Source organism: Neopelma chrysocephalum, unplaced genomic scaffold (assembly GCF_003984885.1).
Source record: "Neopelma chrysocephalum unplaced genomic scaffold, ASM398488v2 Primary Assembly neopelma1_71, whole genome shotgun sequence".
NCBI lineage: Eukaryota > Metazoa > Chordata > Aves > Passeriformes > Pipridae > Neopelma > Neopelma chrysocephalum.
The window spans coordinates 8,289,590-8,303,743 of NW_020897731.1; the positions used below are offsets into that span (position 1 = coordinate 8,289,590).

Sequence of the window (14,154 nt, forward strand, 5' to 3'; positions counted from 1 at the left end):
AAAGGCAAAAGTCAACACAGGCACCTTACAAAACAGCACAAAACATACATAAAACAGTTCAAGACTCAGTAGGCCCATAGAAATTAAAGGAATATTGATGTGTCCAAGGACATTCAGCTCTTCTGCCATTTTCACTGAATATTCCTCCTGAACTTCTGAGGAAAACTAAATAAGGCTTTCACATTTGTTTGTGCTGTGTTTATGTACTGCCAAGGCTGTATGCCACTGCGTGAAGGCCAAGGAGGATGAGGGGAGGAAGGGGATGAATTCTGATGGTCACTTCTCACTGCTCTTTGCTGAGATGTCTGAAATGGCTTTATTAAGAAAGCCAAAAATCCTCTCACTAGTACACAACATCTGTTACAGATGGCTGAATTATCTGGATTCAGTACTTTTCTACACTGCTAAAAATCTGACTTTTTGCTGTATTTTGTTAAAATGAAATGTGAAATAAAAAAGTTTGTGGTTTGTTGGTTCGTTGTTTTTTTTTCCACCAAAAAATGTAGCTTCCTTATTTTTGTGTTACCTTCATTGCACCAAAAGATAGTGGAGATAAAGAAATTATGAAGCCCCTGGAAATCAATTAATTGAAATCAAGATTAGCAAAAAAAGCCCGCATTTAAGAAGGGAAACCCTATAGAATTAAAGGGGGTTCTGCCATCGATATTAGGGGGTACCTGTAGTGCCCCCTACAGTTTCTCCTACTGTAAAAAGGGGTTTTTTGGAATAAAAGAGAATGAAGACTGTTTAGAAAGTTTAAAAAGAAATAACCTACTCAGAGAAACTTTGTTTTCAATGGTACCCAAGCACAGGTAGTAACTTCATAACAGAAAACTGACTTCTTGTAGATATCACTGCATTTCATTCAGAAATATATACTTTAAAATGTGTCCAACCATCAAGGAAGTATGCCATGAGTTCAGACAGAGCTTGAGGCAACAATCTTGTTAATTTGAACAGACTCTTTTGTCAGACTTAGGAACTACCAAATATACTGTAGTATTAATTATGTCTGCCAAGTACTCACCTCCCTGTGGAAAGAACTGAGAGTAAATCTCTTTGAAGGTTTCTTCATTGACAACACCACTGGGGCATTCCTGGAAGAAAGTGAAAGACAAGAAATGAATACCATCCAATCTGGTCCAGTCAACTCGCGTTCATGAGACCGTACACAACATGTATGTGACTCTGACAGTTTAACATGTGTGACTTTGCACTTTCAACCAAATATCAAGGCATTAAATGTTTATCACATTGAAGTATCTTTCTAAAGAATTCCCATGAGATAAAAATTTCTTTTGTGCCATGTATCTCAATTTCAGTTGCCACCCAAGTGACACAAATGAGCAGCAACTGCCCTGCTGCACAGCGTGGAGCCACTGGTGTCACTCATGGGTCATGGGTGGTCACTCCTGCAGCTGCAAGCAGCATTTGCATGGTACAGAAATCAAGCAGGAATGTAAGCACTTAGATATTACTGACAGAATATGCAGTAAAATTCAACTGGAAGAGTTACACTCAATGAATTCAAAAGACCCTGACACTGAAGATCTTATTCAAACCTTACAGAACTTTTTGCGTCTTTACATCTTTTTCATAAACTGAAATATATATAAGAAAGAATAAGCAGGAAGTGTCAGAACAGAGTGACTAAAAAAAAAAAAGGAAGTGAAGGAGAAGAAAAAAGATGATTAGAGCTGTGACTTTACAAAAATACTTATGTAAAGAGGTAGGAAAAGCAGAAGGAATACTGTATGGTTTACTGAGTTGCACATAAATATCAAAGACTAGAGAGCCGATTTCTAGTCCTGAATTTGTCAGACTGAGAAGATGACTTTGGGCAATGCACTTAATTTCTTTTTTGCCTTAATTCCTTCTTTAATACAGACGGTGAAGAAAAGCTTGGTATACTCTTTAAAAGGAAAGGATTTTTAGAAACAAAGATAAGCAAGAAAATACAAATTAAGTGTTATGGTTCATACATTTATTTTTGTCAATTGCCATGCTATTTGGACTGAGGGTTCAAACATATATGCTCCTAGTCCTAAACTGGGGAAACGAAATAGCTTTAAATGAAGATAAAGAGCAGTGAAATATCTTTTACCAGTGTAATAATAGCTTTTCATGTGAGAACAAATGGTATTTTAATTAGATAAAATAAAGACCAATGAGCTATAGTTCTGACAGCTTCTGCAAAGAAACAAATAGTGTAATCTTGCTCATCATCATCATCATAGCTGGGCTTCGCGAACGAAGATTTGGGAAGGGCTCTACCCACGTTTGTTGCAAGCGTGTTGGTGGCTAAAAAGGCCAATATGAGAGAGGCATGTCCGGTTGCAAAAGGCACAGCAGAAAGACTCCTTAGATGGTACATTCTGCAAGGCTCGATTCTTCCTGCGTTGTCTTTTCTCCTCAAGGGTGACCCTGCGTGCTTTCTCAAAAGCATTAGCAGCGTTACAGATGATGTGTCTCCAGGCCTCCCGATTGGAGGCCAGAGTAGACCAGTTATGGTGGTCAATGTGGCCAAGGCTGAGATGTTGTTTCAGGGAGTCCTTGTATCTTCTCTTCGGGGCTCCTCTCTTGCAGCAGCCTGTGGCAAGTTCACCATAAAGCAGGATCTTAGGGAGGCAGTGGTCTTTCATCCTGGAGACGTGCCCTGCCCAACACAGCTGTGTTCTCAGCAACATGGCCTCAATACTTGTGATTGTATATAAATAGGTGATAGTAAAGTAGGAAATGAAAGACTTGCCCAAATTGTTGTAACAGGAACATAGCCTGTGTGCCCCTATGTGGTTGCGAGCTATGCTGGCGACGGTACGTGCCTTCGGTAGGGTCGCCCATGCCAGACAGGTCAAAACCATAGGACCAGATACACTACATTCTTGGGCAGGATGAGCTCATTAGCCTTCTGGCAGTCATCCTAGGAGAAGGACAACTCTGTAATCTTGCTAATTGAGAGACAAATGCACCATCTGAGAAATGGATGTCAGTACTGTAGATCTAGGATTATTTTGATTTTATGTCACTTATTCTTAGCCAAAATCTGCTTTTCATCATAACTAAGCATGTGCCAGCACATAGTAAAAACCAATTCTGTTTGATCAGACAGGCAAACAGCTGTGTCATAGATAGACATACAAAATTATTTGTTCCCAGCCACAGAGGCTGACAGCTATGGAGTCAGAATTAGAGCACAGCTCTCTGTAAGATCAGATATACTGGCTGCACTGCCTTTTGAACCAAAGCCTTTGGGGAATGGCAGGAACATCTCTACCCTTCATCAGGTAAAGAGTAATCCATTAATTGAGGAGGCATCTCCCTGGCTGTCTGGTTGTCATGTTGTTGGGTATGAGGGGCATCTAAAACATCTCTCTCTGCTTTACCAGCTTCCCAAAAAGACTAGTCAGATAGGTCAGTATCTCTGGCTCCTAGCAGGCTTACAGTTGGTGTCCCAAGTAACAAGCAATAGGACAAGAGGAAATGGCTTCAAGTTGGCTCAGGGGAGGTTCAGATTGAATATTAGGGAAAATTTCTTCACCAAAAGGGTTATCAAGCATTGGAATGGGCTGCTCAGGGAAATGGTTGAGACATCATCCATGAAGACGTTTAAAATTCTGTAGATGTGGCACTTAGGGACATGGTTTAGTGGTGGACTTGGCAGTGCTGGGTTAATGGTTGGACTTGATGATCTCAGATATCTTTTCCAACCTCGATGATGCTATGGCTTTATGATTCTATTACTCTGCTTGTCTTTTTATGTGAAGCCTTCTGGAGTTGTAGAAGTGCATGCAAGAGGGCAGTATTTTTAGTTGGATTCGAAGCACAATAAAGAAAACATCAGTGAATTGTTTAGATACATACTGATATAACATTATAGTAATTCAATGTAGACAATGTAACAAAGGTATTTTATAAGTTCCTCTTTCAAGAATACAGTGGTATATAATCTATGTCATTCCCAGACCTGCACAAGGAAGAATACAGCCTTTCCCCTGAGATGAGTGGGCATGTGAAAGGATAATACATTAATGTGGAATTTAGAAAAAGCAGCAGTGGCTTCTTTCTGTTCTGCAGGTAATTTTTTTTCAGACAAAAAAAATAGCTAGGCACATTTTGAAGGAATTAAAGAGAAAACCTGCATATCTGAATTTGTACAGGTCAGGTAATGAATTTTTTTTCCTGAGACATTTAATAAATAATGACTGACAAAATGAGCATCTAAGTTTATCTAACTCTATGGCTTATTAACATGCAATGCAATTTTTCTCCCTTTTCCTTGGATGACAAAGACATTCAAACTATACTCATTTTGCAAAGACTGCTCTCCCCTTTTTTACAGGAAGTGCCAGCAACTCCAACTCTGTCAGTCCTTAGCCTGTAGCTGTGAAGAGTTAGAGGAGAATTAAGGGTACTCTGCAAAAATCTGTCTGATTTATTATTTGTTAGTTCAAAATGAGTTATGAGCCTTTTTTAAAAAAATACATGATCTACATTCCTCATTTAAAGGTAGTATTTTTTTCCTGTCACTTAACAAGCTCTGGTATCACCAAACTGTTTGAAAGAATCATTGCTTGAAAAGGCAACCTACTTTCAGAGAATTATTTATTAGCAGACCCAGGAATGACAGTTTGAGTTTCTCTAGGCTGATCCTCTGTATTTTCCTCTGTTCTTTGGCACAGCATTGCTGGTAACACCTTCTCCATCCTTGAAGGTCTGTAGTAATGGTGTCTTAAGAACATTCATTAAAAATCTGTGATACTGGCCAATTACTCTTACCAGAACTATCAGTTCAAATTTTTCTTTCTTTAGCTTGGAACTTCCATCTGAGCCTCTACATGACAGTGAACACTCTTGTTCTTAAATAATTGTATTCTAAAAATATATGTAGCCAACACAATTTACCTCCAAGCCTGCACTTTTCTGGACTCATAAATCTGGCTTTCTTGTGTTTATCAGGAGATTTCTGCAGTTCAGTGAATAAGATTAAATATTGTAATTGTTAAGTATGCCCCATGGCTTTATTTCAAGTTATTGCTGACTTCTTCCTTTGTACAAACTATAATTTAAAAAAATCTATCTAACCTTTCATTAAACTCTTATAAAATAGAGGAAAATAATTAAACAGTTTGAAAGAAAAATGTGAGGCATATTTAAACCATTTCCTATATTCCTTTTTTCCTTGATCTGTATATAATTTGTTACAGCAAATTTCTTTTTGACAATCTTTTAAAATTGCATTAATGTATTTTCCTTCTGGAGAATAAAAAGGAGGGAAAGTTCATAGAGAACTGAGTCCAGTGCTCCCTCTTTTAAAGAGAAAATAATTTAAACTGACAGAAAGAAGAGACAGAGAATAATAAATATGATTCTGCCTTTTGATGACCTTGCTTGCTTGCAATTTTGTTGCTGGGAAATTACACCTCCAGAACATGGTCTTATGAACCACTCCAAAACCTGTAAATTATTTACAAGCTCATGCTGTCTAAGCTGTCTCTCCTTCAGTGTTTCTAAGAATATTGCAATAGGTAGATTCATCTTCACTACCTAATCAACACCCTTTTTAGACAAGAGGCAAACCAAAAAGACACAAAAAAGGAGAAATACTGAAATGTAGGAAAGAGAATGAAGGGGAAAGAAACTCAAAGCTCAGACGACTGTCTGCATAACAAACTGTTTTCTATAATGGATAGAGCTGGAGCTCTGGCAACTTTGAATATATTTTAGCCTTTTGCATGAGAGGTTCTCCATCCCATGCTTCATTTGCTATCCGTTTTTGTACTGCTTCATTTTAGATATATGTTCATGTCCATTGATTTAATTATCAATAACGGACAATATTTTCGCTTTCTGCATGTACTTCTATTCTGACTGCAAATTTAAATTTACCATAAACACAAAACTTAATGGAAGAATATGTACATAATTTTGAAATAGCATGCTTATACTTTAAAGCTAATGCTACCAAAAAACCCACTGTGGCTTTCCACAGCACAGTTCAGTTCCTAATTTTTCCATTTGAGTATGATAGAGCTTTGATCACAACAGTATGAGAATTTAACAAATGGCCTTGATTTAATAACATTATCTAGGTGAAATTAATAACAAAATCTGGGCCAACAGACACCTCATGAAGCTCAACAAGAATTTCAATGTTCTGCATCTGGGAAAAAATTGGCCTTTGTCCCAGTACCAGCTGTGAAGTGAGTGGCTGAATGGCAGCACTGCCAAACAGAATGTGGGGTTACAGGGGATGTCAAGCTGAGTGTGAGCCAACAAAACATTCTTACTATAAATAAGATAAACCACCTACTGGTACAAAGCCAGCAGGATGAGGAGTTATTCTCTTATTCTGCTTGGGACAGTCTTGGAGCTCTCCCAGGGGTATGGATGAACTGAAGAGAGATAAGCAGAAGGTCATGAAGACTACTAGGGATGAAAGCATGTGACCACAAAAGAGAGACTGAGAGAGTTGGGCTTGTTTAGTCTAGGGCATTGCTAAGGGAAGATCTAATAGCAGCCCACCTGAAAAGTAGCAGATCTAAAGGAACCAAAATCTTAGCAGGGACAGACAATTTAACAAAGTTTGGTGTCCACAGTCTGAGTTTTGTGAGCTCACATTAGACACTAAAAACACTTTTTCAGTCCTCTTGGTACCCTGAAGTGTGGTGATGCTTGAGATAGCCCCTAATTTCAGTGAAAAGATGTGCTGTTGAACAGTCTTAGAAAGCTGTGTATAGAGAGCTTCATTAAGGGGTGAGACTTTAAGGGCTTTTATAAGTGGACCTTGATAATTTGCCATTATGAAGAGGAACATACTGACCAGGACAGTGTGTGAGTTAGGGACCTGAGACAATAGGTTCTGAAGCTTATGGGTTTTTTCAGGCTTTAATGCTTCTAAGGTTTACGCAAATTAACTTTTACTTTTATGCACTTCCAAATTCCAAAGCTGCATTTCTAAGGTTGATTTAAATTTGCTGTATCTAATGCTTGTTCTGATGTATGATTGAAATGTAGGCCTTCTGATGACTTTCATTTTTGCAGAAAACTGAGCCAAATGATAATTATGCAATTCACATGGGTTGCAATACCAAATTAATTTCTCCCACTAAGAAATACAATTAGTATTGTTGGACTAAACATCTAGTTTTATTCAGAAAAAACCCACATGTATTTGGTGTTTAATCAGTGGACATTGATGTGCACTTATCCTATATTGGCCTCCTATGGCAAGACATCAGTGGCTATGTAGTAAAATTATTCACCAAAGTTATCAGCAAACTATTAGCCAATGTTTTATCAGATAGAAGTATTTTGTCAGCATATCTACAGTAACGTATTTTAGCAGCAAGGTTTACACTTGAAATGTACAGTGTTTTTTCTAGGCTAATAGAAAAATTAACCACAAGGGAACTTGGGTAATCTGAAAATTCATTTGCTAAAGTATTTAAGCATTATATAAATTATCTGAAATAATCCCACTAACACTCAGTTTATGAATTACTCCTATCTTGATCCTCCTGCAAAGCAAAATGTGTGTCAAAAGTAGTACTCATGATAAGGGATGATCAAAATATAATGTGGTGATAAAAGATTGTAGCCTTAGCTGCTTACTAGAGCTAATTTTTAGATAGAATACTGTTAAATTAGAATGGGGCCTTGCTGGCTTATGCTAACTTACAGATAGGCCATGGTTAACTTTATAATGAGGATTCTAGCAGAAGCAAAAACCTTGGAGCTGTGATAAGGAGCTTTGAGGGAGACCTTGAAGATTGATAAAGGCAGTTTCCGGGAGAAAGAGACAAGATGAAACTGGTTTTGAGGGGAGTGACCAGTGCCAGCTCAGCATTCTTTGCAAAGGTTCAGAGCCGAGGAAGACCCTTACTTCATCCAGAAGACCCCCAAATGAAGACCCTCAAGGGGCATTCTGAGACGAAGTTGTAGGAGTGGTGTATGTTAATGATTTCCCCGCCCAATTTTCAGGAATTTGCTGACACAGCTAATGCATATGTAACACTACTAATGTATATGTAACACAACTGATGCATATGTAACATTGTATCACATAAAAGAAGCTGAACAAAGGCAATAGGTGTGCATGTTTGGTGAAATTATTCCTCATGCACTTGGCGCTGTAGATAAACATACCTGCTTCAATACTCTTTGTGAGTTTTGGGGTTTGTTTCCACAAGTCACCCATAAGAAACTAAGGTACAAGCAGTTTCTCTGAGGATGGAAAAGGTAAGGATTTTTGTGAAACATGTCTAACATGATCTCATATGCCGTGGAAGAAGGAGAAACACCAGATACATCTCACTCTGAAAGGTGATACAGACACTGACACATTGATATCAGTGTGACTTCCACCCTGAAGGCTTCTGCCAGAACAACCTTGCAGCAGATGAGCCAAGCAGGTATTGGTCTTACAGATACGACACTAGATCCAAACCCAACCAGACTTATAAATCTCCCCAACTTCCACTTTCAAAACCTAAATATAGATCTCTGACCCTCAATAGCCTCTGTATGTTTTTTCAATTCACTTTGGATAACAGTGTTTTGCTTCCCAGTGTTGCTGTTCCGGTAATGGCTCTGTAGCCTTAGGCTGATTGCAACAAGGATGGTAAGTGATCAAAAAAAGCAGAAGGGTGGGAGAAAAAGTTCACTCAAACAAGCAGTTGTCACTGCAAAGAGGTCTCCCCTCAGTCTCCTCTCCTCCAGGCTGAACAGACAAGTGATCTCAGCCACTCCTCATCTGGCTTCCCCTCCAGACCCTTCAACTTCCTTGTGGTCCTCCCACGGATACTCTCTGGTAGCTTAATGTCTTTCTTACGTGGTGGTGCCCAAAACTGCAGACATTACTCAAGGTGAGGCTGCACCAGTGCAGAGCAGAGTGGGACAATCCCCTGCCGTTACCAGCTGGCAATTCTGTGCTTAATGCACCCCAGGAGATGGCTGGGCCTCCTGGCTGCCAGGGCATTGCTGATTCATATCGCAAAATAAAAACAAAAACTGCAAGTGACATAGAAGTTGAAGAGCAACAATGGCATGGCAAAGGTAATAACAACAACAATTACAAAGGCAAGGCTTCTGAGGTGTTTAATTTTCCATCATACAGCTGCAAACCCAGAATGTCTTCATTCAAATGCCTCCTTTGAATGCCTGCTGTTTACCATAATGTCCCAGTTTGCCTCCAACACAGGCAACTATGCTCTGTTTTCCCGGATTTGCCAATCCATCGGGCTCCTCTGGAGCAGCTCAGTTCTGCCAAAGGACAGATCTTGTTCCTCATCATTGTTGTGCTCTTTTCTCTCCACTCCACAGGGAGAGCTCTCCCCAAAGCCTCTTAGTTCCTCTTGCTGCTGCCTCTCTCTTTTCTCTTCACCCTTGCAACAGAGCACCAAGCTCTATTTCACATAGTCTCTGGAAGAACAGGTCTATCAACTCCTCTCCAAATCCTCAAATCTCAAAATCTTTTCCAGATCCTAATCTTTTCTTCCCTTATTGAAGCTCCTTCCCAGATAACCTTTAATCAGGCTATCACCAAATATTTCCCCATATGGCAGACAAAACAGTCCAAGATCAGACAGGAAAGCATCAGATAGATGCAAATTTCAAGTCAGAGAGATCCAAAATCTGAGCTCATTTTTAAGAATTGCCACATTCTGTGAAAAGCATGAAAGAATATATTTCCTAATATTCTTCTGCCGTCTCACTCTGTCAGATGTTGCTTTGTGCTGTTTCTGTAGCATAAGCCAGAGAAAGGATGCGGGGAGAGAAAATTTTCATGAGAAAAAGCAGGTGCAAGTCAGGATTGCCAGCATAAGGCAGTATGATAGCATCATGTTACACTGACAGGGTAAATGCTCATGGCAAACAGGAAAATCCAGTGTGCTCTCAGCAACTGCAGCACTTGTGGGCCATGAGAAAGGGATGACCTTATGTTGGCAAGCAGAAACAATGCTGGAAATTTATTTATTTGGACATTAAAGAACACTATTCAAAGATGATATAGCAAGCATGTATGCTATTAAAGAAAATAAACTTTATTTCCACTAGGTGTTTCATTTCTTTGCAAATAAATAAGGCTAGTAGATAATGTCCTGATGTGGACCTACACACGCAAAATGTTAGAAGAAGTTTATACACTACATTTTTCTAAAAATCTCATGGCCTGTGGACACAAGAAGAAGAGAATTCAATGGCTGCTGTGCCTTACTCCTCCAGGACCAATGCAGAAATTGGCTTTTTACAGCCAATACAGTACTATGCCTTACAGCTTTGAAATTTAGCTAATACCCAGCTGACACAGTGTAAAATGATTTAGTCATGTCTGCAGACCACTGAATGTACTTCAAGCAGAGTAGAAAACAAAACCAAGACCTAATACACTTCTAGAATAGAGTTGTTTATATTTTATTTATACTTAATAAAAACTGTTTATATTTTATAAGCATGTGGCTCCTGGCTGTATTCTGGATTTTGTTAGGTTATGTGGTAAAAGCTTGTCTGCACACCTATAGTGGAACACAGGGAGACAATGGTAGGTTGGAAAGACCAAATAGTGCCTGCTGTGGCTGCTCCCAGGATATCCCAGGAGCCATCAGCCCTTCAAAGGCCCAGCTTCAGAAGCCCAGAGGAGCACAGAGGCACAAAAGTAAGTGGGAGCCCAAATTAAGGACCATGAGGAAGGGACACAGTGTCCTGCCCTCCTGGGCTGTCCTGGGAGAGCCTCATGCCCATTGTCAGAGCATCAAGGTCAGTGAATGCTTGGAGAGAAGAAGTTTGCTGCCCAAGGGTTGGAGATATATTATGGGATGCAGGGGAAGAACATTTTGAGATTGCACAGGACTTATTATGGGATGTTTAGTGGGGAACCAATGGTGGGGAAAGGAAGGGATTTAGGTGATTTTGGGAGGTACAGGTGTGGGAAAATAAAGGCGTGAGGGGAAAGAAGTCCCAGTCACATGTATATGGTCAGTCTGATTGTCTGGCCATGCCATGTGCCTGACCTGTCTTGTCTTCTTATTAAGCTCTTTTCCAACTCTTTCCTGAGTAAGGGCTCTCCATGCTGTGAAAAGGAGTGTGAGGGCAGCTGCTGGGGTCAGACTTTGAATTGGAGGGTTCCGTGTGTCTCCGCTGTGGCAACTGGAGTGTGTGCAGAGGTGTGAGTGAGTGGGTGGTTGCTAGTGAATATCAAGTTGGATGAGTAGGTGAGCAGGTGACATAACCTGGGAGTCAGGATGTGAGTAGGTCTCAAAGAGTAACACCATGGTGGGGTTGACTACTGGGGACCAAGGGCCAGTTTTGTGTGTGTGCATGAGACAGTCTGTATCAGCAAGTGTAGTGGGGCTGAGCCTCAAGGGCTTTAATGCCCAGGTGCCAGCAAGTGGAGAAGCTGGTATCTAGAAGTGGTTACTGGGCATCCAAGCCCCATATCTGAGCCTGGTTGCTGGAGGGATCCACACTTGTATGTATATATGTGTGTGTGTATATATATATATACCTGTCTCTCTTTCACAGAATCACAGAATATGTTGAATTGGAGGGGATCCACAAGGATCACTGAGTCCAATTCCTGGCCCTGCACAGGACCATCCTAAGAGTCACACCATGTGCCTGAGAGTATCACCCAAATATTTCTTGAACTGTGTCAGGCTTGGTGCTGTGAGCACTTCCCTGGGGAGACTTCAGTGCCCAACCACCCTCTGAGTGAAGAACCTTTTTCTGATATCCAACGTAAAACCTTCACTGACACAACTTCAGGCCATTCCCTTGGGTCCTGTCACTGGTCACTTAGGAGAGAAGTGATCAGTGCCTGCCCCTCCTCTTCCCCTCACAAGGAAGTTGTAACTCCAGTGAGGTCTCCCCTCAATCTCAGGCTGAGGGAAGACCAAGTGACCTCAGCTGCTCCTCATAGAGCTTCCCCTCAAGGCCCTTCATCATCTTCATTGCCCTCCTTTGGACACTCTCTAAGAGCTTAATACCTTTCTTATATTGTTGTGCCCAGAACTGCCACAATATTCAAGGTGAGGCCGCCCCAGTGCAGAGTAGAGTGGGACAATCCCCTCCCTCGACCGCCTGGTGATGCTTTGCCTGATGCCCCCCAGGACACGGTTGGCCCTCCTGGCTGCCAGGGCACTGCTGACTCATATTCAACTTGCCATTGAACAGGACTCCCAGGTCCCTTATATAGATGTATTTACATCAATGGACCTTCATCCTGCTCAGCCACAGAGGAGAACAGGATGGCGCTGTTGGTGCTGTCTGTGTTTATGTGACTACTCTGTGTGTCTGTCTGTGACCTGTGTGGCTGGCCATGTGTATAAGTATATATGTGATGTGTATATATGCTTTATGTGCATGTGCCTACCGGGAACACATCTTCAGCCTCTGCTGAATGGATCTGGAGGCATGGCAGCACCCTCTATCTCTCATGTTGTTGAATACGACCTGATGTTTTCCCCTAAGAAATGTAATTATTTCATTTATTTTATTTCAATACATTCAATAATAATATATATAATTCAATACATTAATTCATCAGTATTGTATGTTACTTTGGAATACTTTTAGCATTAAAGATGTATTTACCGAATACCAACAGGGCTAAGCTGAAATTTCAACCAACCTTAGGGCTGCATGCTGAGAATAAATGTTTGTAATTTATTGTAAATTAAAAACCAAATAAATTTGTAATGTAGTAACTCATTTTTCTGTAGTAAATATAAATATACTTGTCCTTGCTATATTCATCAGGAATAGACTTCATTGCCTATTTATTTTGAAGTAAGTGCTATGTGATTAACTTTCTATCCTGAAAGTACTCTTAGAATATAGGGCTCATTTTTGATACTGGGGGTTTTTTTCAGTGAAAATGCAGAACACACATCAGAAATTATCTTTATAAAAAGGGGCTGGGTGGCATTGCTGGAGTTCTGATCATATTGCTGGCCAACACAGAAGAAACTCCAAGAGCGGGGTAAAAATCCTGCAGCAGCTAATAAAAGTGAAATTACTCTAGCAGGACTTCAAAGTAGATGATACAAACAAAATGAGGTTTCTGGGGGAAAAAAGGCTTTGAAGTCATTAAAGAAAAAGCAAGTGTATTCTGAAAAATATCTCAAAAGATATGCTTAAAAGAGATGCCATGCACTAGCCTGTGAAGCAGCCTCAAAAAACTAATTCAGAGAAAACCTCTCTCTTGAAATATTTGAAATGTGGTTGAAAAAACACTAGAAATTAAGACTGGAAAAAACCATGGGAATAGTCAGACAGTTCAAAAGGTCTTTTTTCTTTACTCATTAACACAGATTTTAAAAAATCACAGACAAACCTATTTGTGCTTCTTTTCTCTTTTTTATTTCCTTTGCTCTAAATAGTTCTAGAAGAAGAAATAACAGAAGATGATGTGCGGAGAAGAGAGCAGCTATTTTCCTGCCATAGATATCCCCAAGAGAACAACAAATTAGTTGCTTATAGTTAAACCCCAAGAGAGGTTTAACCATAAGCGAAGTATTGTTCATTAGGTATTCGTAAAATTTCAAGGCGTTGCTTCGTCTATGAATTAAAAGAAAAAAGCCATGTCTTTGTAATCTATTCTAGAAAGCCATTTCTCTGATCAGCTTCTTTGAACTGGTGCCTTCTGGACTGCTGTACTGTCTCTGTTTGGGCTCCTGCATTTTACCACCTCTTTTTGAAACTAGATGAGAGAAACATTTAATTTCCTTTGTATAGATTTATCATTCAACAACTCAGCACATCAAATGGGAGCTTTGAGGAAGTTTCTAGGAAACCATTGTATGTTTGAGATAATTGCAATGACTACAGAAGAGATACCTACTTTGGCTCTTTTGATCAGGCAATTATATTATTCACCCAACCCTGTGTTCTCCTTGAGCTTTGCTGTTTGCCTTCTATAAAAGCCAGTTTGTCAAAGGACTGGGAGGATGATTGGCAGGGCAGTGCCTCAAGCTGCTCATAAAGGATGACAATTGGTTTTATTCTATCTTTACACATATCATTTTGGGGTCTGCCCAGGCCTATGCTATAACAGAACAAGTCCAGCCCTTTCTTGCCTCTTTTCTGAAAAAGAAGCTGCTGTTCATTATGAAGAAATGTGCAGACAGGAAGAAGAGTCAGGCTGCCATGGAAGAG

General features: G+C 40.0%; 2 protein-coding genes across 12 annotated transcripts in view; one reads left to right on the forward strand and one right to left on the reverse strand.

Annotated features, from left to right (window-relative positions):
* PACRGL (parkin coregulated like) overlaps positions 1–4,469 on the forward strand; it is a 34,873-nt gene extending 30,404 nt beyond the window's left edge. Inside the window, exon 9 of one of the 3 annotated variants that reach the window (XR_003534807.1) lies at positions 3,963–4,469. The gene's annotated coding sequence lies outside the window, so the exon portion shown is untranslated. Of the gene's footprint in view, positions 1–1,065; positions 2,197–3,962 lie in introns of those variants that run through there. The other 2 variants (XR_003534805.1, XR_003534806.1) reach the window with 2 other exon arrangements.
* Positions 1–14,154, reverse strand: part of KCNIP4 (potassium voltage-gated channel interacting protein 4) — a 409,601-nt gene that overhangs the window by 17,096 nt on the left and 378,351 nt on the right. For all 9 annotated transcript variants that reach the window (XM_027686739.1, XM_027686732.1, XM_027686735.1 and 6 more), the window contains one exon: positions 1,028–1,097. In XM_027686739.1, coding sequence (XP_027542540.1) covers positions 1,028–1,097 — 70 coding nt within the window. The remainder of the gene's footprint in view (positions 1–1,027; positions 1,098–14,154) is intronic.